Here is a 26,773-nt window from a genome sequence, read left to right as displayed (position 1 = left end):
TAAAGTATATATGCCTCGTTCATGCCTCTTGCATTGCATATGTTGGTTACATTATGCCATCATTTTTTGTCTACGAGCAAGCAGGCCCCTACTGGACTCTATCCGAGCTTGCACATAATATGTACTCAATACAATTTGCTGAACTGAGCCCAGGTATCTCAGAAAAAATCCAGCAGGTAATTGCAAAGCATCAAAGCACTTGGAGTCTCAAAAAAAAGTTTAGCAATTTCTTTTCTAGGCCACAATATCACCTAGCATTCAGAAATTATAAAGAAATTTCATCCTGCTTTGCCACAAAAAGAACTGGCATAGTAACCCCATGAGAGGTAAGTACAAATCTTGAAAAGAATATTAAATCATGCTGAACACACCAATCAATGCTAAAAAGGACACACGGCAAGACTCAAGTTCAACAACCAAATTAAATCTCACTCCAAGAACCATCGGGCTTGGCTCTATTATTAGTGAAAAAAATAAAATAAGAGAGTAAGTCACACTTGTCTCTGGGACTGCATGGTTAGTTACCAGATCTAACTAAAATCCCTCTCATTGCCAAGGCTGCCCAACATAACTCAAGTTAACAACCTACTCCAACAAGTTGATTTGTTGGTATATAATATATACTCAATATATGTTTGCTAAACAGTCACTCCTTAACTCATTCTACAGGATGTAGTGTCCCAGGCCCAAGAAAGAACACTTAAAATCACTCAGTGATTCCCTAAGGAACATTTCAGACCAAATGCCAGTTTAATAACACCCCTGTTCAGCCAAGCAGCCAGCATAGTTTTTTAATTACGGAAGGTGAGAGACCAAGTATTCAGGAACCACAGATGGTGCCTGATTTGATTTTTTAACTTCCAGGGTTATAAAAACACCTAATTTTTACATATTAAAATGATGACAAGGATTCTCTATTCAACTCCATGTGCCACTCAAATCACGACCTCAGCCAAATTTACATTTAGGTCAATTAAGGAGTATACACACAGCTTTGTTATCAATCTAATAAAATAATGAAGATGATAAATATATTTCATACAAGTAAAATATAATATTTCAAGGCCAAAGCTCTAATAAAAGACAATAAGCAATATCCAGCTGAAATATCTTGACTTCCATTCCCAAAAAAAAAAAATTCCTCAGAATTCTAAATTCTTGCTTCTCAGCTAATATAGAAGTAAATAATTGTATTTTAAGTGAAGAGTGACAAGATTTGACTGCTTACTAGGTTTGACATCAAGCAAGCCATTCATATTGCATTATTTCCTTTCCCAACTAGCACTTATATCACCTTAGCTTTCTTATAAGGCCAAATATCTTCCTTAGTTCCAAAAAATAAATATAAACTCACCTACAAAAAGTATAGTAACACATTCAAGCATTTCATGCAGTAAAGAGAATCTTAAAAATTCTTGAAATTTGCAGGTCAATGACAAAATAAACTGAGGTTCTTTGAGCAAAGGTCTTTGCAAAGATTCAGTGTGTTTATTGTATTGTGAAGTTTTATAACTTATAGAGCCCATTTCTCTCCTAAGAGTTCTCTCTCAATGCTGGGCACAGTGGCACATGCTATAGTCCCAGCTACTCAGGAGGTTGAGGCGGGAGGATCTCTTGAGCCCAGGAGTTGGAGGCCAGTTTGGGCAACATAGCAAGACCCTGACTGTTAAAACAAACAAACAAACCAGAATTTTCCCTTAAAGAGTTTTAAATTACCACAATAGCTCCAGACAAATATTTTAGTATTTTAAGTCTTAGTTTCTGTAAGATCACATTAACAGCATTTACCGAGTACTCTACCCTTGGACAGGCATTGTGATGAGCACTTTATATTCAATGTCATGTTAACGTTAACCCTGACAATAACTCTTGATGAATAGTTAATGATTATGATAATCATTTTATAGATGAAGACATCAAGGCTCAGGTTAGTTTAATTAGAGTAAGGGGCAGAATCCAGATTTGAACTCAAATCTATACTCTCATGGGAAAAAATTAAAAGGAAAATATCCTTTAAATTATTTTTAAAGATATGTTTCTATACAAAGTTGGGGGAAACTATTCAACCAATTCATGTTTCACTGAACATTGTAAATACAAAACCCCGAGTACTACGGGCCCAGTTAGGAGGGAGACATCTGAAGTACTACGTATTAGTTTATACATCAGGATGACACACAATGTATTTATCAACACATACTAGAAGTTCTTGACTCCTTCAAAATCCAATGTACAAATAATCTAAAACAATGAATAAATATAAGCTATTATCATCCGTATTGTGCAGAACAAGGTCACTAAAATCCCAGCCCTATCCCTGGAACGCTCTCATTCTAAAGCCCCACTGCTCTAGTCCCTATGAACTTCACCAAGGGAAGGAGTAGACAAGCGAGATGATATCTAGGGTCCTTTAAGGTTCTAATAATCTATACCCAAAATTAAGCAGCAGTCCCTGTTAGTTCATTCTATCCAGCATCCATTCAGCACCATGTGCTGAGATAGCACTCTCATTTTGTCCTTAGGGAGAGAAGCAGAGAACAGTACAATACTGTCCTAATCAAAGGCCTTCCATCACAGTAGGAGGGGAAGGGAAGACAGCAAAAAAATTGTTTTTAAAAAGCGCTCATTGATCATTAGAAAACAAAGCAACCAGAAAAATAAAACATATGGATTTAAATCAGAATATATATAGTCATTAAAAGAAATGTTAAAAGAGTTTTGTCTTTGTTTTCTTTGCATTCAGAAGGTTGAACTGCCAGTTTTTTAATGCTCCCCAAAATTACACTGTGCCAAATACAAGTACTAAAAACTTAATCGAATAGGGCTGTACTCCAAAAACAGGTTAACAGAGTACCTTAGAAGTTCAGAATAAAACTGGCTTCCTTAAAATGGAAGACACATAATTAGATTATATTCATTAAAAACTTATATTCAGAAAATGAAAGACTCATGGTAGAGTCTAGGTTTTTGCCACTTTAATAGTGAAACTAACATTGAAGTTATCCTAAATTATTCTAAAATATTAGATTTAAACTTCTACTTAGCAAAACCAAAATGTCTCTTGTAGGTTAATCATAAAGATGAAAGGCAAAAGGACTCTTTTAAAAAGAAAAGTGATCTGCGTTTCAGTGCACTACAATATTTATAAGCTTGTGTCCTATACCATTCAAATCAAATCGATAATAATTCTGGTTGACTGCTATTATTTTGGTCAAACAGAAATGTTTCTAATTACCCTAAAAGATAATATACTCTACCAGGTTTGATTATAAAATGTGCCTATTAGAAAAGTTTAATTGATTTTGTTCCACTAATAATATAAGGGAAAGAAAGGGAGAGAAGAGACAGAAATATTACAAAATAATTACACCTATTATATGACCAAAGAACAGTTCAGGAATTCCTAGAGGCACTTTCGTTTTTCTGCAGAGACCGATTACAAGTCATATATTACAAGTCAATATTTTAAAGGATTAAGTCCATGCTTTCTTTTTTCTCTGAGCCACATTTTTCCACATGGGTTTGTTTATTGCTTTGCTTACCTATAAGGTTAAATTATTAAATTTGCTATTTAAACAAACAAAGCAAATTTATACTATACAAATTTGGGTTTACCTCCTGAGCTACCGCCTGCCCTGGTCTCTAGAACCCAGTTCCAGCAGAGAAAGGAGAGCAGGGAACCTGCTGCCGTGGCAGCCAAAGCACCTGAGCCATCTGGAAAAACAAAGCTAGCTTCACAGGACTCACTGCCATCGAGTTTGGCAAAACAAATATGCCACAGGTTTTTAGGGTGATTCCAAAGAAAGAGTTTCAAAAATGTTTTAAGCCTGGGGAGAATGGAAAGGAAACTGCTTGTGTTAGAGAGGGGGTAATTAACAAATTTTAAATATACTTCCACAAATTTCCTATCTTGTATCTTTTTTTTGTTTTGTTTTGATCTCTCACAAGTCAGCCGTTGCCTTCACTGTTTGGAATCCTTGGCTCTCCACTGACCCACCAGCGTGAGGCCACTGCTGACTGGAAGCGTGGTGTGCACAGGCAGAGCCTGCCAAACAGCGGTTCCCACTGGAGGGCTTTGGGCTGCTTCAATGGGGGCACTGAAATGTAAGCCATTTCCCCGTTTTGGTTCATTTTCTCTATAAGAGTATCACTAATCTGGCAGGAAAGGGAATAGGGTGGGTAAAATCCTGGTGCCAGCATTCTGGCAGCGAAGTCAAGACACCTTACTCTTCCATATGTAGCCTTTCTACTGAGCCCTGGTCTCAGTAGGCCACCCTCCTTCCTCAGTGCCTGAGAGTTCACTCAGGAGGCTCTCTGAGTTCAGCCTCTACGGATAACAGATCTGTAGTATTAAATTGGAAAGGGGGGTGGCCTCCTGACTGTATGGCAAGGGACAGAACCTTGGACAGAACTGCTTCTTCCTACCAAGCCGGAATGCCTTCAGAGACACCTGGCACTTTTAATTCCTAAGCCTTTCCAGGGTTCTGGAGTAAGAACTGGCTTTTTTTCTGGAGTTCTCCAACCCTGAAGCCATTTAGCTTTCAGCTTTCACAGATCAGTGAAGCTCATCATTACTCCATTTTCCAACTTTCAAAATGTTATTAACATTGTGTTCCCCTCTCTTCCTCAATCTAATAAATTCACGACTTTTTGAAAGTCCCTTTGCTGATATTTTATTGGAGTTCCAGGAGAAAGCAAACACGCATGTTTAATCCACTATGCTTGAGAGCAAGTCCCACAAAATAATTTTTTAAAAATAAATTTATATTGAACTGTTTGATGCCATGGAAGTGCTATTAAAGCCAGGCTTTTGCTTGGCCTTGTCGAGTCCTGTCTCTTTCCTACTCTCCACAAAGCTGTACTCATGGGTTATGCAGTGTCTTGGGCCTACGCACCTCACTCGCCCCAGGTCTGGGCAGCTGATCTGCTGCCTCCCTCCCCTCAGTGCTTGCAGAGCTGCCCACTGCACCACAGGTGGTAATCTCTTTGAAAACAGGACTAATGCTGGGCGCAGTGGCTCATGCCTATAATCCCAGCACTTTGGGAGGCCGAGGGGGGCGGACCACTTGAGGTCAGGAGTTCAAGACCAGCCTGGCCAGCATGGTGAAACCCTGTCTCTACTAAAAACACATAAATCAGCTGGGCATGGTGGCCCACACCTGTAATCCCAGCTACTTGGGGGGCTGAGGCAGGAGAATCGCTTGAACCTGGGAGGCGGAGGTTGCAATGAGCTGAGGTCACGCCACTGCACTCCAGCCTAGGCAACAAGAGCGAAACTCCATCTCAGAAAAAAAAAAAAAAACCAGGACTAACTCCCTCTCTGGGCTCTTCATCCTAGCACCTCCTACTCCCCTGGACCTTCCTTTCAGCTTTATTTCCCACCACCCCCACTTAGTTGCTTTTATCTTCAGCCTCTAAATCTCCAAAGTCTTCTTCCCTCATTTAAAAAAAATATATTTGTAAAGAAACTATAGCCAGGTGCAGTGGCTCACACCTGTAATCCCAGCACTTTGGAAGGCCAAGGCAGGTGGATCTCTTGAGGTCAGGGTTTGGGACCAGCCTGGCCAACATGGTGAAACCCTGTCTCTACTAGAAATATAAAAATCAGCGGGACATGGTGGCATGCGCCTGTGATTCCCAGCTACTCAGGAGGATAAGGCAGGAGAATCACTTGAACCCAGGAGGTGGAGGCTGCATCGAGCCAAAATCATGCCACTGCACTCCAGCCTGGGCAACAGAGCGAGACTCTGTCTCCAAAGAAAAAAAGAAAGAAAAAGAAAAAGACACTATCACTGCAGCATGGTGGAGTAGTTACTCCAATGAGCCCTCCTATAGAAAACATCTAGTTCTTGGCTAAAATAACACTTTTTAGTGCATTGATGGGCTTCCAGAATGTAAAGCAAATTTCTAAGGACTCCAACCCTATAACCAAAAGAACCTACAAGCAAATAAATGGACTTTAATCCAGAGTAAAACACTGAGCAGTAAGCAAACTCTAAGGTACGTAACCCAGAAGACGAATGCCAGTTAGAATGGAGCCCACTACGGGGAGACTAAGCCTGAGTCAGTGGCAAGGAATGGGGCCTGAACCTGAGACTCCATATTAAGTCAAGAATCGATGCAGGAAGCTAACATGGCATCAGATGTTACAGCCCCTGGATCCCTTTAGAAGCAAATGCAAATCTCTCCCTTATTTGGAGCCTCAAATAAGATCAAACACAGCTGGGTGCGGTGGCTCATGCCTATAATCCCAGCGCTTTGGAAGGCCAAGGCAGGAGGATTGCTTGAGGCCAGGAATTCGAGACCAGCCCGGGCAACATAGTGACACCCCATCTCTACCAAAAATAATCTTTAAAGATTAGCCAGGCTTGATGGTATGTGCCTGTAGCCCTAGCTATTCAGGAGGCTGAGGCTTCAGGGAGCTGTGACTATGCCACTGCACTCCAGCATGAGTGACAGAAACTCTGTCTCAAAAAAAAAAAAAACAATCAATGTCATCAAATACATAAGGAAACAAGCCATGAGAAGTGTTTCCAAAAACAAACAACAGATTTAGGCCCTTAAGGACTTAAAATATTGGATTTATAAGACACAAAATGTAAAATAAATATCAGTATTACCTTGGCAAGAGGAAAGAAAAACTCACATTGAAGGCCAAAGGAAAATGGAAACAATTTTGTATTACTTCATAGTTTTGCCTAGGGCTGGCTTTGTCCCCTTTGACTGATTCTCAAAAGGCATGGACTAATGGAAAGAGCTATCCTCATACAATAATACAAATTCTCTCTAACAATCTGCTACCACATCATATGTAGCCTATGGGAAAATGTTCAAATACAAAATCCTCACAAATTTAGATTACAAACTAAGAGCTTACTGACACATTACACTCATAAAGACTGCTTCACTGAAAATGCCAGCAATATCCATGTGATCACAGCAGTATTACAATGGATTGGAATAAAGAAAAAAATGCTGTGTGTGGAATAAGCCAACATACCTAAGATGCCTCGGTTGACTTCGCTCAATTGTTTGCAGATGGCCCTCCACTTTTGTAAATTCGACCTTCAAACAACCTGTACCACTGTATATTATTGACCCCAAACAGTCTTTCATATACCTAAATCAGATATCATATATCAGCTGATAAATGGATGTCTTCAGCTACTGCGTGGTCATGCTCCATTTTTCCCCCTTTCAACAGTATCTGTGTAATCATTTAATTTTATTGCTCTTTTATCAACTGTAAAAAGAAATTGGCAGAAAATATAAAAAGGGCTAAAGTAGAAATCTCAAACTAACAACATGGAAGACTAAGGTAAAAATAATTACATATGCCAAAAACAGAAAGTCTTTAGTCTTAAAAGATATTCACTGGACTTAAGCTGGTGGACCAAGAGTAGGCTCAATTATAAACACAAACAACAACACTAAAGAGCATGTATAGGGCCAGGTGAGGTGGCGCACGCCTGTAATCCCGGCACTTTGGGAGGCCGAGGCGGGCGGATCACCTTAAGTCGGGAGTTCATGAGCAGCCTGGCCAATATGGCGAAATTCCGTCTCTACTAAAAAAAAAAAATACAAAAATTAGCCGGGCCTGGTGGCGGGCACCTGTAATCCCAGCTACTCAGGAGGCTGAGACAGGAGAATTGCTTGAACCCGGGAAGTGGAGGCTGCAGTGAGCCGAGATTGCGCCACTGCACTCCAGCCTGGGTGACAGAGCAAGACTCTGTCTCAAAAAAAAAAAAAGTATAAAATCCTGAACTGTCAACTCTGTATAAAGAAAGCATATATTCACAATGTCAGGTTCAAATTAAAAAAAGAAAGAAAGAAAAGCTCTGTCAGTATATGGACAGAATCACTGACAGATTACCACAGAGATGGCTCTTTCAGTGAGATAACTATCTTGATAATGTGGCCTATGGTTGAAAAAGTGTCTTTTTCCCACTATCCTTACATTAGAATACCTAGGATGCACAACAAAAAATCTTGCGTCCCAAGCTTGGACAAAGGTGGGGGGTGCAGGGATACTCTGAGATTTTGGCCCCAAAATAAATACAGCATATCTCTAAAGTGCATCAATTCACTTAATGGTATATAATGAAAAATAATTTTATATTAAAATAAAAATGATATTGTAACAGGATAAATATGTTACAGGAAAGGGGTTCCAATCCAGACCCCAAGAGAGGGTTCTTCGATCTCACGCATGAAAGAATTCAGGGCGAGTTCGCAGGGCAAAGTGAAAGCAAGTTTATTAAGAAAGTATAGGAAAAAAAGAACGGCGACTCCAGAGACAGAGCAGTCCCGAGGGCTGCCGGTTGCCCATTTTTATGGTTATTTCTTGATATGCTAAACAAGGGGTAGATGATTCATGCCTCCCCTTTTTAGACCATATAGGGTAACTTCTTGCCGTTGCCATGGCATTTGTAAACTTTCATGGTGCTGGTGGGAGTGTAGCAGTGAGGACCACCAGAGGTCACTCTCATGGCCATTTTGGTTTTGGTGGGTTTTGGCCATCTCCTTCACTGCAACCTGTTCTATCAGCAAAGTCTTTATGACTGGTATTTTGTGCCAACCTCCTATCTCATTCTGTGACTTAGAATGTCTTAGCTGTCTGGGAATACAGCCCGGTAGGTTTCAGCTTAATTTTACCTAGCTCCTATTCAAGATGGAGTTGTTCTGGTTCCCATGCCTCTGACAATGTCATGTTAAATAAAGAATAAAATATGCATATTTTGTAGTACATAATACAAAACTAAGTGCTGGAATTGCAGGTATTGAGTGGGCTATGCTCTTGGGCCCTGTGAGGATAAACATTCACTCCATTCTTGCTGCTAGCACTTCGTGGGAAGGTTTGCAACTTGCCAAGCAGAACTATGTTTTTGGTACTGCTGGCATCACAATCATGAAGGCCAGCATTAACAAAACTAACACACCAAGACACAAGTCTAATTAAAAGCTCTAACTGTAGACATCAGTATATATTTAACAAATATAGAAGGCTAATTATCAACATAGTAAATTAAACATATTCCTCTCTTGAAACCCAAACTCAATATATGAAGCACAAGCTCTGAAAATCACTGCTGAATGATAAACGATAACTGTGAAAGATGATGGAGTGTTGGGGATAGTTACATTAAATTAATTCAATTCTATATAATTCTTGCAAACATTCCCTCCTAGAAAAAAACAAAGTATATAACATTCAAAATACCAAAATCCTGCAGAATCTCTCACACACCAACTTAGTTAACTTTCTCAAATCCTTGATTAAGTCTATACTATAACATACAGTTATATGGTAGTCAGAGAACATAATGATCAATCCCAAAAGAAGATCAAGACCAGCAAAAAATCTAGCTATATTCAGAAACAACTTAGAAAGTTTTGACTTATGTTCCTTTCCTACTTAGTGACTGAGAAAGAGACAGAAAATGTATTTTGCCTGTGAAAGTTTAGGGGGAAGAAGGAAAATACTTGTTTTTCCAGTACCACTAATCAAATGTGGAGTCAAAGGGACTTTTATTATTGAAATAAACTTCGGTAAAATGACAAATGCTCAATCTCTAAAAATATTACGACAGTTCAGTTTGCTTCCTGTGCCTCAGCTCCCTTTTCCAAGGTAGCTTAATGAAAGGTAGCTTCAATAAAATTTGGCTGCCCAGGCCAGGCGCAGTGGAGCACACCTGTAATCCCAGCACTGTGAGAGGCCGAGGTGGGCAGATCACGTGAGGTCAGGAGTTCAAGACCAGCCTGGCCAATATGGTGAAACCCTGTCTCTACTAAAAATACAAAAGCAACCGGGTATGGTGGTATATGCCTCTAATCCCAGATACTTGGGAGGTTGAGGTAGGAAAATCACCTGAATCCAGAAGGCAGAGGTTGCAGTGAGCCGAGATCGTTCCATTGCACCCTAGCCGGAGCAACAAGAGCGAAACTCTGTCTCCAAAAAACAAAAACAAACAAACAAAAAAAAAATGGCTGCCTATCTTTTTTAGAGCAGAATCTCAAAAGTTCAGCAGGAATTACTTCAGAGTAGAAAGCACAGAATCCAAGAAAGGAATGTCTGATCTACAATGAAACTGGAGAGTTGTTTCCCCTGAGAAGACAAGGTAAACATTTTTATCCAAGGGAAATACTCATGGGGCAGCCCCTAAACACATGGGGCTCTCACAGTTACAAAATGGGAAAGGGGAAAAGACACACACACACACACACACACACACACACTACACCTGCCTTGGACTTTAAAAGAAAAAAAAATACATATATATATGTGTGTGTGTGTATATATATATACACACACACACACAAACATATTCATTGCCATTTTATTCACCCTTTATAGAAACGTATTCTTTACTTAATAAATTAATATGGTATAGTATCTGAAATTTAACATTTTTTTAACAGCATCAAAGATAATTTCAGTACCTATCCCCTTCCCCCCATCCCCCAAAGTTAATGAGGTAGTAATTCATACTAACTCAAAACTGGGCAAAACAATAAATGACTTTCCATGAAATGGTCTTCTGGGACAGAAGAGAAAATAAAAGATGACAGCAAATAAAACTGCTAAAATTGATATGCTTGCTTTATTCAAGAATAATAAAGTTATCCACATTTTAGCTATGAAATGTAGAACAGTAATTGTGATACTGTGATGGTTAATATCGAGTGTCTACTTGATCGGATTGAAGGATGCAAAGTACTGTTCCTGGGTGTGTCTGTGAGGGTGTTGCCAAAGGAGATTAACATTTGAGTCAGTAGGCTGGGGAAGGCAGACCCCCGCTCAGTCTGGGTGGGCACCATCTAATCAGTTGCCAGCACGAATAGAATAAAGCAGGCAGAAGAAGGTGGAAGGAGCAGACTTGCTGGGTCTACTGGCCTTCATCTTTCGCCCATGCTGAACGCTTCTTGCCCTCAAACACTGGACTCCAGGTTCTTCAGTTTTTGGATGCTTGGACTTACACCAGTGGTTTGCCAGGGACTCTTGGGCCTTCAGTCACAGACGGAAGGCTACACTGACAGCCCTACTTTTGAGGTTTTGGGACTCAGACTGGCTTCCTTGCTCCTCAGCTTGCACAGGGCCTATTATGGGACTTCACCTTGTGATCATGTGAGTCAATACTCCTTAATAAACTCCCCTTCATATATACATCTATGCTATTAGTTCTGTCCCTCTAGAGAACCCTAATACAATAACTTTCAAAGAAAAGTGGAACATATGATTTTGCTTCCCTGCAACCAGCCAACAATGTCATCTGTTGGAAAGAAACTTTAGAACACTTACGAAACAAACTTAATTGTGATATTTTAAATTCAGCACACTCTCAAGGATGAAATTTGAATTTAAATACACTCAACCTGTATTTGTCCAGTATCAGTAGAGGGAAAAAAAATGTTTCCACATAAACAGAAAACAAAAGATTGCTGATATCTTGTTCAAGCACAAACTAGAGTTTGCTCATCTATCTGCATATTTGGGGACAGGGCATCTGTAAACTGCAGCAAATTCCATTCAGTCTACAAACTTCTAACCAAAGAAAATGAAGAGCTCTTGCCTGCTGAATGTTCTGCATGCCCTGTACACAGCATTGCTATGAGGCAGTGGTTTCCTGCCCTGTGATGTTTGCCACCTTTCAGTTTCCTCAAAACCTGCAGAACTTAGTGAGATTTGGACCTTACAGAAATGAAAGGCAATAGCCTCCTTGGACATGAACCTGCCAAATGGCTATCAAGTCACAGAAAAAATGTTAAAATGTTAGAAGATGGTAAAATCGTATTTTCCAAGTGTGAGTCAAGAAGAATGTCCTTCTCTAATTTGGAAATACACTGAGGAAAAGATTGCAGTAAAACAGAAATTCATATTCTATTTCTCCAAAACCGTTTCCTGATCTCAAAAGAGGCCATAAGAAGCCTAAAGAAGGATGAAATGACTGTCCTAAGTTGCTCAATAGTATGTGTAGAAAATTTCTCTACCATCAGGTAATGGGGTTTCAGAGGGAGAAGAGATAAATACACATGGTCACTCTGCTACTTGAGTTGAAAGTATTGTAAACTATTGTTTTCTTGTATCATGTCATTTCATTTGCTCAAAATGTAACATAATACCTTAATATATTTAAATGATATAACCAGAATTTCCATAAGATTTTTGCCATCTAAAAATAGTTTTAAGAAATGCTTGAATGCACAAAAGGTTAACTTTTCACAGAATCTTTTCTACTTCCCCATAATATTGTTTTTAAAAATTCTATGCCGGGCACGGTGGCTCATGCCTGTAATCCCAGCACTTTGGAAGGCCAAGGGGGGTGGATCACTGGAGGTCAGGAGTTCAAGACCAGCCTGGACAATATGGTGAGACCCCATCTCTACTAAAAATACAAAAATTAGCTGGGCATGGTGGAATGTGCCTGTAGTCCCAGCTACTCAGGAGGCTGAGACAGGAAAATTGCTTGAACTCAGGAACAGAGGTTGCAGTGAGCCAAGATCGTACCACTGCATTCCAGCCTGGGCAACCGAGCGAGATTCCATCTCAAAAAAAATAAAAATAAAAATAAAAATTCTACAACAGAATTTAAGAAATATTCCCCATAGACATGGATATACTGAAAAATCAGTACATTGTGATGTTGACCTAGATGAATAGTAACTCTTTTATACGTTTGTTTCCCTTTGTCAATATTTGACTTTGACATTTAAAAACAGGTATTTAGCAACCACAGTTGAAACCACAGTGAAAAATTACTCCTTGTTTTTGAAAGTTAAGTGTGATTATGTATATACACGAAATCCACATAGCACACAGACCTCCATGAAAAGTATACACATCACAAAGTTCTCTCCCAATACCTGTCCCCACAAGAGATGGTAACACATGACCTTGAATCACACAGGTGATGCTGTCAGCCTGATGAGGGTAGAGATCTATTTTGAAAACAGAACTCAGAAAACTACGGGGCAACACTGCCTTGCCCTCAGAAAGGAAAGATAGTGTGAAGCGTAACCTTTCCCTATATCTTCAGAAAAAGATGACACATTTTGGCATCATAAAACTGTCCTTGAAAATGTTACTTCTGATAAAGTGTTGTAGTCTCAAAGACACTCAGACCCAGAAGCTATTGCTGCACTCTATGAAAGTAACCTTTAACATAAAATCCGACTAGTTGGCTCCCTTAATAATACATTGACTTGGCAATAATATTTAAAACTGACACCTCTGTTTTCTGAAAGAAGTAAATACTTGTGTGAGTTTTATTTTTATGTTACTTTCTTCTTCATCCACATGCATGAAAGTCAAAATAGATGAAAGTTTCAACCCCATCAGCTTTCTTACTTAAAAGGAAAAAAAAATTCTGAGTCTTGACTCATTTAAATTAATACAGAAAAAGAAAAAATGACAGTATAAGTTCATTTTAAAATGAAAATTATAAGGATAACTGGAATTTTCAAAATTAAACTTTTATTCCTGAAATTTTATCCTTATAATGTTACACATGCTGTATCCAGAACATCTTCAAAAACAATACTTACTGTAATTGCCAGGAGATTTTTCTTCATAAGTAAAATGAAGTTGTAATTCCTCTTCCGACATCTGACAGATGAACACTTTCAGCAAACAGCAAATAATAAACAAAGCATTGTGTGTCTGCCAAATGAAGATGTGGCTAGAAAGACCAAAATCATACAAGAATCAATATTTAAACATTAGCATCACGGTTTATTTCTAGTCCATTATTTCTTCCTGATCTGTCAACCATTTTGTCCATCCTAATTGGTAATATTAGGACAATGTCCATATATTTTAATGACTCATGATTTATTACATTGTACCAGCGATATTATGTTTTACTTCATAGTTCATTCCACATATTTTACATAGTGAATCTACTTAATAAAAATCTTTACTGATGACTGTAGGAACGACTATTCTTTGTTCTTAACAGGTATACCACATACAGGCAATTAAAAGAGAAGAAGGCTACAAAAAAAATTTTAAAGATTGTGGTAACATAAAAAGAATATATGCAAATATGTAACCAAAATTTTCAATGAGGCACTGCCTGCAGCACAGTAAAATACTTTTTATTTGTATTAATGACCATGAACTCCCAAGAAAAACTTTATTGGATTCAATGTAATTTGTTTATAAGCAAGACAATGCAAAATCTTTTAATCTTTTCAGCGACTGACACCCAAACATGGTTTTGAAAAATGCTTCAGTGCATAAAAAGTTAACCTTTCATTGATGTAAAGAATATGACGGAAATAACGGCAATAGATGTAGAATGAAATAAAACTCAGACTAAGTCATCATTTAAACTAGATAGCAGCAGCAGTGATAATGGGGGGGATTACCTTCTTAATGATAATTACATCATTATTCATCTTCTTAAAGCATATAAAGATTGTCTAAAAACCTGAAATCAAATTCCAAAATCTATAATCTCACCCCAGTGACTTAAGACACTAACCTAATACCTCTTTTACCTTTTTTCCTTAATAATAAGAATAATTCCTTCACAGAGATTTTCAAAAGACCACAGTCCATTTCCACCAATAAATGAAAACTAAAATTCACATTGTTAAATATAAAGCAAACATGGTTTAATTAGCCAGCTTACTTCTGACATTCTGCTGAGAGTTTTAGTTCTTTGGTTCTAGAAAGGAAGACCTTAATCAGTGCACCAAGATTTCCTGTTCGAGGATTGTTTTCAACTGCAAGAGAAGAAAAGGTTTTAAAAAGTTAAATTTAAGAACTAAAATCAAAGTGAGCTTATCATAACACTTATAAAACCAAATGCCATATTGAAATTGCTCAGTGACCAACCTTACTGTTAATTTCACACCTAATTACAGAAATAAGCAATGAGAGAAACTGCTGCTCTTGGTCTTAATTCTGAACATCAAAAACTGATGTGCAAAATGAAAATGATAGAAACAGTACAAGTAGCCATCTTATCTCAGAATGCAAAATCATAAAGGAAAAAATAATAGTTAACAGACATAGTCAAGTTACACACTAAATCTTTCTCTAGAAAAGATTTTTAAAAACTCAAAAATTGATCATATGTCCCCAGTATATAGAATATAATAAACTATAAAAGTTTATTAAATCTAAAACACCATCCAGATCACAAATCATTTGAATGAAAAATTAAGAAAATATATCAACAAAGCAGTGTGGCTAGAGGGGGAGCTATTTGACCAGCCAAAACTTTAAAGAATTTGTTTTTAACTTTAAATGATGGGCACTTCAGCAACTGTATCAGTAATCAGATTTAGTTTCTAGATCCAGGTCTATAATTAACTGAATACTGAACCTCAGACAAATCACTTACTTCTCCAACCTCAGTTTTCTCATCTGCAAAAGAAACAACAGCTAACATATGATGAACAACATAGAGTAGGTGCTTTACATGCATTAACTCATTTAATCTTCACACCAACCCTCCAGGAAAAGCACTAGTATTGCTTCCATTTCACAGATCCTCACCTGGAGGTTGCTACTTGCTCAAGGAAACATCCTTATCAACTGGCTCAAATCTTTGACTTTAAACTGCTAGGTGAAGCAACCTCTATAATCAAGAAATTGGACTTAATGAAACTATAAAGCTCTACTAGGCTGCATAGCAAGTCACAGAAGCATGGAAGCTAAGAATTCATCAGAAGGGAGAGATTATTTTGAAGAACCTTTCATTTGACTGATGAAGAGACAGGCTCAGAAAGGCTAAGCTCTGGGCTTAAAGTCAACAATATGTTAGTAGCAAACACAGTCTTCTTCCTTGACCAGTGGTTTTCAAAATGTGAGATTCCAGAGTCCTGGATAATTGTTTCTCTTCTGAAGTGTATTTTTAACTAGTTTGAAAACTGGAAATGCAAACACTCAAACACACTGGCTTGGGGAGCCAGGAAACTTCATTCTTACGAAGATCTGGGAATTTTGCATATATTTGAACTTCTTTTTTTCAAATGTAGAAACAGGGTCTTGATCTACCACCCAGGCCGGACAGCAGTGGTACAATCATAGCTCTCTGCAACCTTGAGCTCCTGGGTTCAAGTGATCCTTCTGCCTCAGCCTCCCACGTAGTTAGTGCTACAGGCATGCACCACCATGCTCAGCTAATTGTATTTTTTGTAGAGATGGGATGGCCCTATGTTGCCCAGGCTGGCATATTGGAACTTATTGAAATGTGTCAAGATTTGAAAAAATGAAGTTCTCCAGAATATTTTTTAAAATTCAGGCCCATACACATATATTTTAAAATATTATACATGGGAGTAAGTACAGCATTACAGCATACCTGCATTGCGCTTAATAACTGCCAGGCTCACTCCCTGCTGCATATGTCATGACTTGAGAGTCAATCCAAGTAATTGCCTAACTTTCTAACTGTGATAAAATGACAAGCACTTTGCTATTCCAAGTGTGGCTCATGGACTGGCCACAACAGCATTATCTGAGAGCTTGGTGGAAGTTCAGAAGCTCAGGTCCACCATACTCCTAACTGAAGTTGACAGTACTTCTCAAAGTTTAATGTGTATTTAAATCACAAGGCATTCTTACTAAAATGCAAATGGACTCCACATGTGAAATGTGCACTGAGATTCTGCATCTCTATCACTCTCAGGTGACATCCACTGCTGCTGCTGCTAGCTGAAGAATACCACTGTGAGTAGCAAGGTGCAACATTTGTTGTCAATCAGCAGTTTTTGTCCAGCCTTCACAATCAAGAATAGATATGTGGGGGTGACATTCAGCCGGCCATTCCGGGCGACGGACTTTGCATTCCAGAACCATGGCCCAATTTGTCCGTAACCTTGTTGAGAAGACCCCGGCTCTGGTGAATGCTGCTGTGACTTACTCGAAGCCTTGATTGGCCACATTTTGGTACTACGCCAAGGTTGAGCTGGTTCCTCCCACCCCTGCTGAGATCCCTAGAGCTATTCAGAGCCTGAAAAAAATAGTCAATAGTGCTCAGACTAGTAGCTTCAAACAGCTCACAGTTAAGGAAGCTGTGCTGAATGGTTTGGTGGCCACTGAGGTGTTGATGTGGTTTTATGTTGGAGAGATCATAGGCAAGCGTGGCATCATTGGCTATGATGTTTGAAGACCAATCTTTAACATCTGGTTATATTTGATTTATTATTTGAGTATTGTTGGACCATGTGTGATCAGACTGCTATCTGAATAAAATAAGATTTGTCAAAAAAAAAAAAAAGAATAGATATGTGATAAGATAGTAGATAATGTTAAGAGTTTCACTTTGAAACAAAAATGTCCTATTCCTCTTTCAAGTTTTAGTGTTAATGAAAAAATACCCAGAGACCTCAGGATAAACTTTTTAAGAAAAAACAAACAAACAAACAAAAAACCAGTTAAGGTTTGCAAGTGCATCTCTCTGGGACTTTATCTAGCTATTGTAAATCCAAACAAAATGCTGAAACAAACTAAGCTGAGGGTAACATGACTACAACCATCACTCAGAATCCCAACTTTGAAATCTTTGTTCATTCAACAGCCCCCTTTATTACTGAATGGCCTTGTAATTGTTGAATGTATAAATGATTAGCTATTTAAAAAAATAAAACATTGTGTTTTTGGAAAGAGTAACCAGACTACTGGATTGATATAATTAAAGCGCTGTGTACCTTCTTCATTCATTCATTCAATCAGCATGTATTTATTGAGCTACTCATATGTGCCCACACTGTTTCAGATACTAAGGAAATATTTGTAAAGAGAACTCCCTGTCTTCGTGGAGCTTACCTACCAAGACAGTTAAAAAGTTTCCATGATACTCTTTTGGATAAGATGAAGATTAGGGTAGTAAGTTAATAAAATTAAATACACTCAATGATTTTAAACAATACTCCATGGTAGATTCAAGATTCCAAAATATCTCAATGGTAGAAGAAAAGAAATTTTACATGATCACAGTTAATTGGTGCAAATAAAATGCTATGTTGAAGCTGAATGAGCTTCGGGAACCAGAGTAACAACACAGGAGGTCCAACCGGAAAGCAGAAAAGTGTAATGGGACTAGATTACAGAATCTGACAAAGTTCAAATCTCAGTTCCACCACTGACCAGCTGTAGAACACTTGGCAACTTACCAAACTGGCCCCTGCCTCAGTTTCCTCATCTGTAAAATTAAGATAACAACAGTGCTTGATAAAGAGCTAACTTACCTGATGCTAGAGCTTGAACTTGTAGCAGTCTGTTAACTAGTGATGCTCGTGTAAAGAAGGGAATGCCCCCATCTCTACAAGAATTCAAGCAAAGTTTGGGTAACATTCAGATAAGGGTATTGTAGACAGGATTTCTGTTTGAGATGAGAGATTAAATTTGCTTCTAGCCCCTGAAACAAACTTTTCTAAGATCTCACTGAAAGACTCATGAGCTCTAAAATCCAACAACCAATGTAGAGAAAATACAGAGGAGAGAGGACAAGATGACCCCACACAGGGATACAATGAACAAAATCTACATTGTGGGAAACTCCACCACTCAGTTTCTTCAATAAATACACTGAGAGAGGGAAAAGAAGAAAAAGACAGATGAAAAGGGAAACTTGCTATGAAAAGAAATATAAAGACATAACCAAAAATAATGTGTGAACTTATTTGGCCCCCAGTTCAAACAAAATGAGACAATTACAAATTTGAACACCGAATATTTTGTGATATTAAAAGTTGTTTTTTTCATAAGATCGTGGTACTTTTTTTTTAAGAATCCTTATTTAGAGATACATATTCGGCTTGGACAACACAGCAGCATATGGTGGAGGGAGAGGTAGAAAGACACTGATGCAGATGATCAACCTGGGAACTTCAGAATTCCCTCATACCTCAAAGCCAAGAAGTGAGGGTAATGAAGGTCCCATTTAAACTAAGAAGACTTGGACAAATAAAACCTTCTCGGGCTCTATAAATTAGGTTGGGAAATATATCAATTTGCTCTCAAACTAAAATAACAGCAGATTCAACAAGCATCTATAGGATCTACACAAGCAACAGAGGAAATAAACGCAGCTTCTCTGGGAGCAAACAAGGCACCTTCATGGGTTATATCCCATCCCCTTACTCTGCTTTATTTTTCTCAACAGCCACCATTATATAAACTAGATATACTTATTATCTGGCTCCTCAATGAAATAAATAGATCCATGAGGTCAGAGACCTGGGTCAGTGTTTTTTGCAGTCACAGCCCAAGCTTATGGGATAATTCCTGTAATATAGTAGGTGCTCCATAAATATGTTAGTTTAATGAAAACGAGAAAATAACAACAACAGCAACCAGAGGATAAGAAATGAGTTACAGTGAAACCTCAGAAGAAAAGCTAAATCAAAATTGCCAAAAGAATTTTAATACATAGCAATCAACAACGGACAATAGGAAAATTAACCATCTATTTTTTAAAAAAGAACAGAAATCCATTGGGGGAAACACATGTAATGAAAAGAGAGCAAGCCAGGCACAGCAGCACACACCTGCATCCCAGCACTTGGAGAGGCCAAGGTGAGAGGAATGCTTGTGGGCAGAAGTTCAAGACCAGCCTAGGCAACATCACAAAAACCCATCTCTACACAAAATACAAAAATTAGCCAGGTGTGGTTGTGCATGCCTATGGTCCCAGCTACCCAGGAGGCCAGGCAGGAGGACTGCTTTGAGCCCAGGAGGTTGAAGCTACAGTAAGCCATGATCACACCACTGCACTCCAGCATGAGCGACAGAGCAAGACCATGTCTCAAAAAAAAAAAAAAAACGGCTGGGGGCAGTGAGCCACACCCGTAATCCTAGCACTTTGGGAGGTCGAGGCAGGAAGATCACTTGAGGTCAGAAGTTCAAGACTAGCCTGGCCAATATGGTAAAACCCCATCTCTACTAAAAATACAAAAATTAGCCAGGCATGGTGGCGCATGCTTGTAATCCCAATTACTTGGGAGGCTGAGGTGGAGAATGGCTTGAACCCAGGGGGCGAGGGTTGCAGTGAGCCAAGATCATGCCACTGCACTCCAGCCTGGGCAACAGAGCGAGACTCCATCTCAACAACAACAACAACAACAACAAAAAGAGCAGCCTATCTACAAAAGACTAGAAATGATTAAGAAACAAGCTAAAAATGCAATAACAGCTAAAACATACACTACAATAGTAAAAGAGGAGAACTGGCAGTGTATAAAACATTGAAATCAATCATACAAAGGAGGAAATATGAGAAAAGAACAGAGACAAAAAGATACAGAAAGTAAAGAACAGAGATCCAACCTGAACATTACGGGTGATCAAGAGGTAAGGAGAAGAAACTAAAACACAAAATCAGAGCCATAATGAAAAAAAGAAAAAAGAAAAACAAACTTCTGAACTGAAAAGGATCTTAATACACCAATCAAAACACCTCATCAAATTATAGGAAAAACCATACAGAGAAAAAGCATAATGAGAAATATTTATCACCAAGAGTTAAAGGAAAAAGTCTCATGAACAAAAAGAAAAAAAAAAGAAAAAAAGGACAAATGAGGCCACAGAACTTGGAGATATCCCTAGGTTAAAATGCCAAAACAAGAAGTGAGGATACCTGGCTCCTGAAAAAATTGTATTTATATGCCAAAGGACTAGAGTAAAGAGCAGACTCTTTCAGGAGAGGACGGTACAGCTGCTTCTTTACCCTTTATAAGCTGGCAAATGTTTTTCCTCATCCCTCACCTACAAGGAGTCTGACTATCATGCGAAACAACTGACCTGGCTCTCACAGCATTATCCTAGTGGGTAAGAACTAGGACAAAGAAGGACCAGTGGACGTCTTATTTACTGTGAAGTATTTAATATGAAATCTGGGCTGGGCGTGGTGGCTCAAGCCTGTAATCCCAGCACTTTGAAGGCCAAGACGGGTGGATCACCTGAGGTCAGGAGTTCAAGACCAGCCTGACTGACATGGTGAAACTTCATCTCTACTAAAAATACAAAATTAGCTGGGTGTGGTGGTGCATGCCTGTAATCCCAGCTACTTGGAAGGCTGAGGGAGGAGAATCGTTTGAACCCAGGAGGTGGAGGTTGTAGTGAGTGGAGATCACACCACTGCACTCTAGCCTGGGCAACAAGAGCAAAACTCTTGACTCAAAAAAAAGAAAAGAAATCTGATCAAGAAAACCTCATGTGTACATTCAGGAAAAAGGTAATAAAGCTAAGCATAAAAAGCCTAACAAAAATAATGGCCAGTGCTTTGGGGAGGCTGAGGTGGGATGCATGCTTGGGGCCAGGAGTTCAAGACCAGCCTGGATAAGAGGATGAGACCCTATTCCTTAAAAAAGAAAAAACAAAAAAACAAAAAAAGGCAACATATTTCCCAAAACTGATGAAAACCATTAATCTACACATCTAAGAGATGCAAGCCACCATGCCAGGCTAATTTTTATTTTTATTTTTATTTTTATTTTTGTAGAGACAGGGTCTTGCTATGTTGCCCAGACTGGCATCTAACTCCTGGCCTCAAGCAATCTTCCTGCTGTGGCCTCCCAAAGAGCTGGAATTACACGTGTGAGCCACCACGCCTGGCCAAAAAACTCCTTTAAAAAGCAAAGAGAACATGTTACAAGCAGCAGGAAAAAATCTCTCAACATTTTCAGGGGAACAACAATACAATTAATGTCAGACTTATCTGAAAAAATAGAGACCAGAAGACAGTAGAATAATATGTTCAAAGTGCTGAAAGAGAAAAAAAATGTTAACCAAGAATTCTATATCTAGAAAAACTACCCTTTGAAAATGAAGGAATCAGGAGAGAAAGAAACAACTTTACACTGAAGAAACTTGATAAATAGTACCTCAGCCAAGTGATCAATGTCAACACCATCAGTGATAAGTCATATTAACAGCATGTCCCCTTGATACAGTGTGTTCAGAACAGCACTTCATCTCCATGGTCTTCCTTCCACAAACCTATAACCCCAGTTTAAGTATGAGAAAGTCATCAGACAACTCAAATTGAGGAACATTTTGGAAAATACCCTACTAATACTCCCCAAAATCATCAAAAGGCATCAAAAATGTGGAAAATTTGAGAGACTGTTGCAGACCAGAGAAATACATGACGATTAGATGTCATGTGGCATCCTAGGTGGGATCCTGGAACAGTGAAGGCACATTAGGAGAAAGCAAGTGAAAGACTGAAGTGTGCAGTTTAGTTAATAGAATTAACATAACCTCATTTTATCATGCTTTGCTTTATTGTGCTTCAAATATACTGCATTTTTTTACAAATTGAAGGTTTGTGGCAACCTTGCAGTGAGCAAGTCTATCAGCGCCATTTTTCCAACAACACATGCTCACTTCATGTCTCTGCATCACATTTTGATAGTTCTTGCAAAATGTCTTCATATTTATTTACTTACTTTTTTCTTTTTTTTTTTTTGAAACGGGTCTTACTCTGTCACCTATGGGGCTGAATGCAGTAGTGTGATCACAGCTCACTGCAGCCTCAACCTCCCAGGCTCAAGAGATCTTCCCATCTCAGCCTCCTGAGTAGCTACTCAGGAGTCATCATGTCTGGCTAATTTTCTTTTAGTATTTTGTAGAGACAGGGTCTTGCTATGTTGCCCAGACTGGTCTCAAATTCCTGGACTCAAGCAATCCTCCCGCCTTGGCCTCCCAAAGTGCCAGGATTACAGGCCACCATGCCCAGCCAATTCTTGCAATATTTCAAGCATTTTATTGTTATATCTGTATAGTGATCTCTAATCAGTGATCTTCTTGTGTGTGTGTGTCAGAGTCTCACTCTGTCACCCAGGCTGGAGTGCAATGCTGCGATCTCGGCTCACTGCAACCTCTGCCTTCCGGGTTCAAGCGATTCTCCTGCCTCAGCCTCCTGAGTAGCTGAGATTGCAGGCACCTGCCATCATGCCCAGTCAATTTTTGTATTTTTGTAGAGATGGGGTTTCACCATGTTGGCCAGGCTGGTCTTGAACTCCTGACTTCAGGTGATATGCCCACCTCAGCCTCCCAAAGTGCTGGGATTACAGGAGTGAGCCACCGCACCTGGTTGAATCAGTGATCTTGGATGTCACGTTGTCACGAGCAAGAAGATTATGACTCATTAAAGGCTCAGATGATGTGTTAGCATTTTTTTGTGATACAGTTATAAGATTAAGATACGTACATTTAACACATGTTATTGCACATTTGATAGACCATGGTATAATGTAAACATAACATTTATAAGCACGGGGAAACCAAAAAATTCATGCAACTCACTTTATTGCAATACTGGCTTTATCTCAGTGGTCTGGAACTGACCCACAATATCTCTGGGGTATATCTGTACCAATGGTGATTCCTTAGTTGAAACAAATGTACCATACTAAAGTAAGATGTTAAAATAGGGGAAATAGGTGAAGAGTATACAGGAACGCTCTATACTAGCTTTGAAATGTTTCCATAAGTCTACAGCTATTCTAAAATTAAAAGCTTGTTTTAAAAATCTCAGTAGATAGTTTTAACAGCAAATGGGACATACCAGAAGAAAAGATGAGTACCAGGGACAGTAGCTCAGACTTATAATCTCAGCACTTTGTGGGGGCCTAGATGGGAGGATCACTTGAGCCTAGAAGCTCAAGACAACATGGCAAGATCCCACCTCTACAGAAAACTTAAAAATTATCCAGGCATAGTGACATATGCCTGTAGTCCCAGCTACTCAGGAGGCTGAAGTGGAAGGATCTCTTGAGCCCAGGAAGCCGAGGTTGCAGTGAGCAGTGATAGTGCCACTGCACTCTAGCCTGGGAAACAGAGTGAGACACTGTCTCAAAATAAAAATTAAAAAAAAAAAAAAGGAAAAGACTAGAAGCTAAAGATGAATTAACAGAAAATATCTCATTGAAGGTCAGAGAGAAAAACAATGTAAACTACAAAAGAAAAAAAGTCCTAACAAGTATATGGAACACAATGGAAACAAAAGCATTGAACACAAGTATAACAAGTGTACCAGGAGGAGAGGAGAGACAGAAGAGAACAAAAATTTTATATATAAACAGATAATGGCAAAGAATTTTCCAATACTGATAAAAGACACCAACCCACAGATTTAAGAATCTCTACAAACCTCAGGCAACAAAAAAACAAAGAAAACTTCTCCTCAGCACCTCACTCTAAGGCTACTGAAAATCAAAAGATAAAAAGAAAAACTTAAAAGCAGCCAGAAGTTAAAAATTCCATTATTTTCAAAGAAGCAACAATAAGGTTGACGGCTTTCTTCACAACAAAAACAAGAAAAGCTAAAAAATAACGAAATGACACCTTTAAATTACGGAAAATAAATTAATGTCTATCTAAAATTCTATATCCAGCAAAACATATGCTTCAAAAGCGAAGAAAAAAATAGAACATTTTCAGACCAAAAAAAAAAAGAGAAGGAAAATTGTTGACAGTAGACGAGCACTTTAAAATTTTTTTTTTCAAAAAGGAAACTAAGCATACTCACAAAGCCCTTAAAGTTGATATGCACTTATACTTATTGATGTGAAGAGGTTCCTGACATGCTGCTGAGTGTAAACAAAATATAAATAATACCATTTATATGAAACTGTCACTAAAGATTTGCAGTGATTACATACGTACTGCTTAATATGAGATTATTTTTATTTTAGCCAAACCATCATATTTACTGGAATTTGCAGCAATAAATGTATATCGTTTTTTGCTGTTCCCAAAAGTATTTTAAAACATGAACACATTCCTGATACAATGTCAAATGAAAAACACAGATTAAAATATGTGTGTGTGTGTGTGAGTGTGTGTGTGTCTGTATGGTGGATGATATATATATAAATTTATATCCATTGCATAAGTAGAAGAAAAAATACAAAAATATCAACAATGCCATGTCAGGGTTTTCAAATTATGAGCAATTACTACCTTGTTTACATTTTAGTATGCTTTCCACATTATATATAATAAGTAAATATTACTTGCTTTTTTTTGCCCCTAGATTTGGAGCCTTGCTCTATTGTCCAGACTGGAGTACAGTGGCACCACCACAGTTCCCTGCAGCCTCCAATTCCTGGGCTCAATCAATCCTCCTGCCTCAGTCTCCCAAGCAGCTGAGACTACAGGCACGTGCCACCATGCCTGGCTAAGTTTTATCAATTTTTTTGCGTGTAGAGATGGAATCTTATTATGTTGCCCAAGCTGGCCTTGAACTCTGACCTCAAGCAACCCTCCTGCCTCAGCCTCCTAAGTTACCAGTATTATAGGCATGAGCCACCACTCCCAGCTACTTTCGGTTTTCTTAATGTCATTTTTTTCTTTATTTGTTTTCTCATTGCTTTCCTTATTTTGTTATATTTTTCTGTTTTTTCATCTTTTAATTTTTTAATTTTTATAAAAACCCAAAGTCACCTTAAAAGTCATTATCACAGTAACTACACTAATATTGTTACATCAAACTGCTTAATTTTCAGCACTGAATTGCAACATGGCTTTTGAAAGCCAGCTCTATTAAGCAAAAAATTCCCTAAGCTATGGTTGTAAGGCAAGGCAACTACTGCAATAACACCTTTTTCGTTATCAACATAGTTTGTTTTTAAAAACAAAAATATTTGGGCCCAGGCACAGAGGCTGATGCCTGTAATATCCCAACACTTTGGGGGTCCAAGGTAGGAGGAGGATGGCTTGCAGCCAGGAGCCTAAGACTAGCCTCAGCAACACAGGAGACCCCCATCTCTACAAAAAATAAAATCATTAGGCAGGTGTGGTGCCATGCACCTGTAGCCCCAGCTTCTCAGGAGGCTGAGGTGGAAGGATCACTGAAGCCCAGAAGATCAAGGCTGCAGTGAGCCACAATGGCACCAGTGCACTCCAGCCTGGGCAGCAAAGTAAGACTCTCTCTCTTTAAAAAAAAAAAAAAATCATCAAAAACTGTTTTTAGCAAAATAGTTTATATGGGAGTTATCCATATAGCTTGATTTTTTTTTTTAATTTTTTTTGAGACAGAGTCTTGCTCTGTCTCCCACGCTGGAGTGCAGCGGCATCCTCTCGGCTCACTGCAACCTCTGCCTCCTGGGTTCAAGCAATTCTCTGCCTCAGCCTCCTGAGTAGCTGGATTACAGGCGCCTGCCACCATGCCTGGCTAATTTTTGGATTTTCAGTACAGATGGGGTTTCACCATCTTGGCCAAGCTGGTCTTGAACTCCTGACTTCATGATCCACCCACATCAGCCTCCCAAAATGCTGGGATTACAGGCGTGAGCCACCTTGTCTGGCCTATATAGCTTGATTTTAAAACAGAATATTGTTCTCACTTATTACACTCCTATACACTAGGTATTTTACAGACACATTATCTTTAATTTTCAAAGCACCAATGCAATCTAAGTATAACTGCCTGCATTTTAAAAATATATACAATTTCTTCCAATTGCTACAAACTTGAAAGTTAAGCATTTGAAAAACAAGACCTGAAAAAGGTAACATTTGCTGATATAAATGGTTTGCAATGACTACATGCCACACATTGTACAGAATATTTCATATTACCTAATTTTTCCTTATAAGAATCCTGTAAATAGTTGTCCTTATCCTCAGCTTACATGAGGAAATTAAAGCTCAGCTAGTAAGTCTCACAGCTGAAATTAAAATCATAAAGTGATTCTGGATTCCATGCTCTTTGCCATAATATCAATTTGTTATAGAAACTTTCTAATATATATTCCTAATAGATTTTAACAAGTAATAATTATTCTGGTGAACATAGTCAATAACAGCAGT

The 26,773-nt window shown here is 38.6% G+C and overlaps 1 protein-coding gene and 1 pseudogene across 9 annotated transcripts in view; one reads left to right on the top strand and one right to left on the bottom strand.

The window, feature by feature from the left end:
• Positions 1 to 26,773, bottom strand: part of DYM (dymeclin) — a 400,993-nt gene that overhangs the window by 311,030 nt on the left and 63,190 nt on the right. For all 8 annotated transcript variants that reach the window (XM_050767681.1, XM_050767686.1, XM_050767684.1 and 5 more), the window contains exons 4-5: positions 14,634 to 14,727; positions 13,543 to 13,676 (exon numbers count right to left, since the gene is read on the bottom strand). In XM_050767681.1, the coding sequence (XP_050623638.1) occupies positions 13,543 to 13,676; positions 14,634 to 14,727 (228 nt within the window). The remainder of the gene's footprint in view (positions 1 to 13,542; positions 13,677 to 14,633; positions 14,728 to 26,773) is intronic.
• LOC126941326 (ATP synthase subunit g, mitochondrial-like) lies at positions 16,761 to 17,274 on the top strand (annotated as a pseudogene). The gene has a single exon (XR_007721246.1). The product of XR_007721246.1 is annotated as an ATP synthase subunit g, mitochondrial-like (transcript).

Source organism: Macaca thibetana, chromosome 18 (assembly GCF_024542745.1).
Source record: "Macaca thibetana thibetana isolate TM-01 chromosome 18, ASM2454274v1, whole genome shotgun sequence".
Taxonomy (NCBI): Eukaryota; Metazoa; Chordata; class Mammalia; order Primates; family Cercopithecidae; genus Macaca; species Macaca thibetana.
This window is presented reverse-complemented; position numbering and strand designations above follow the sequence as displayed.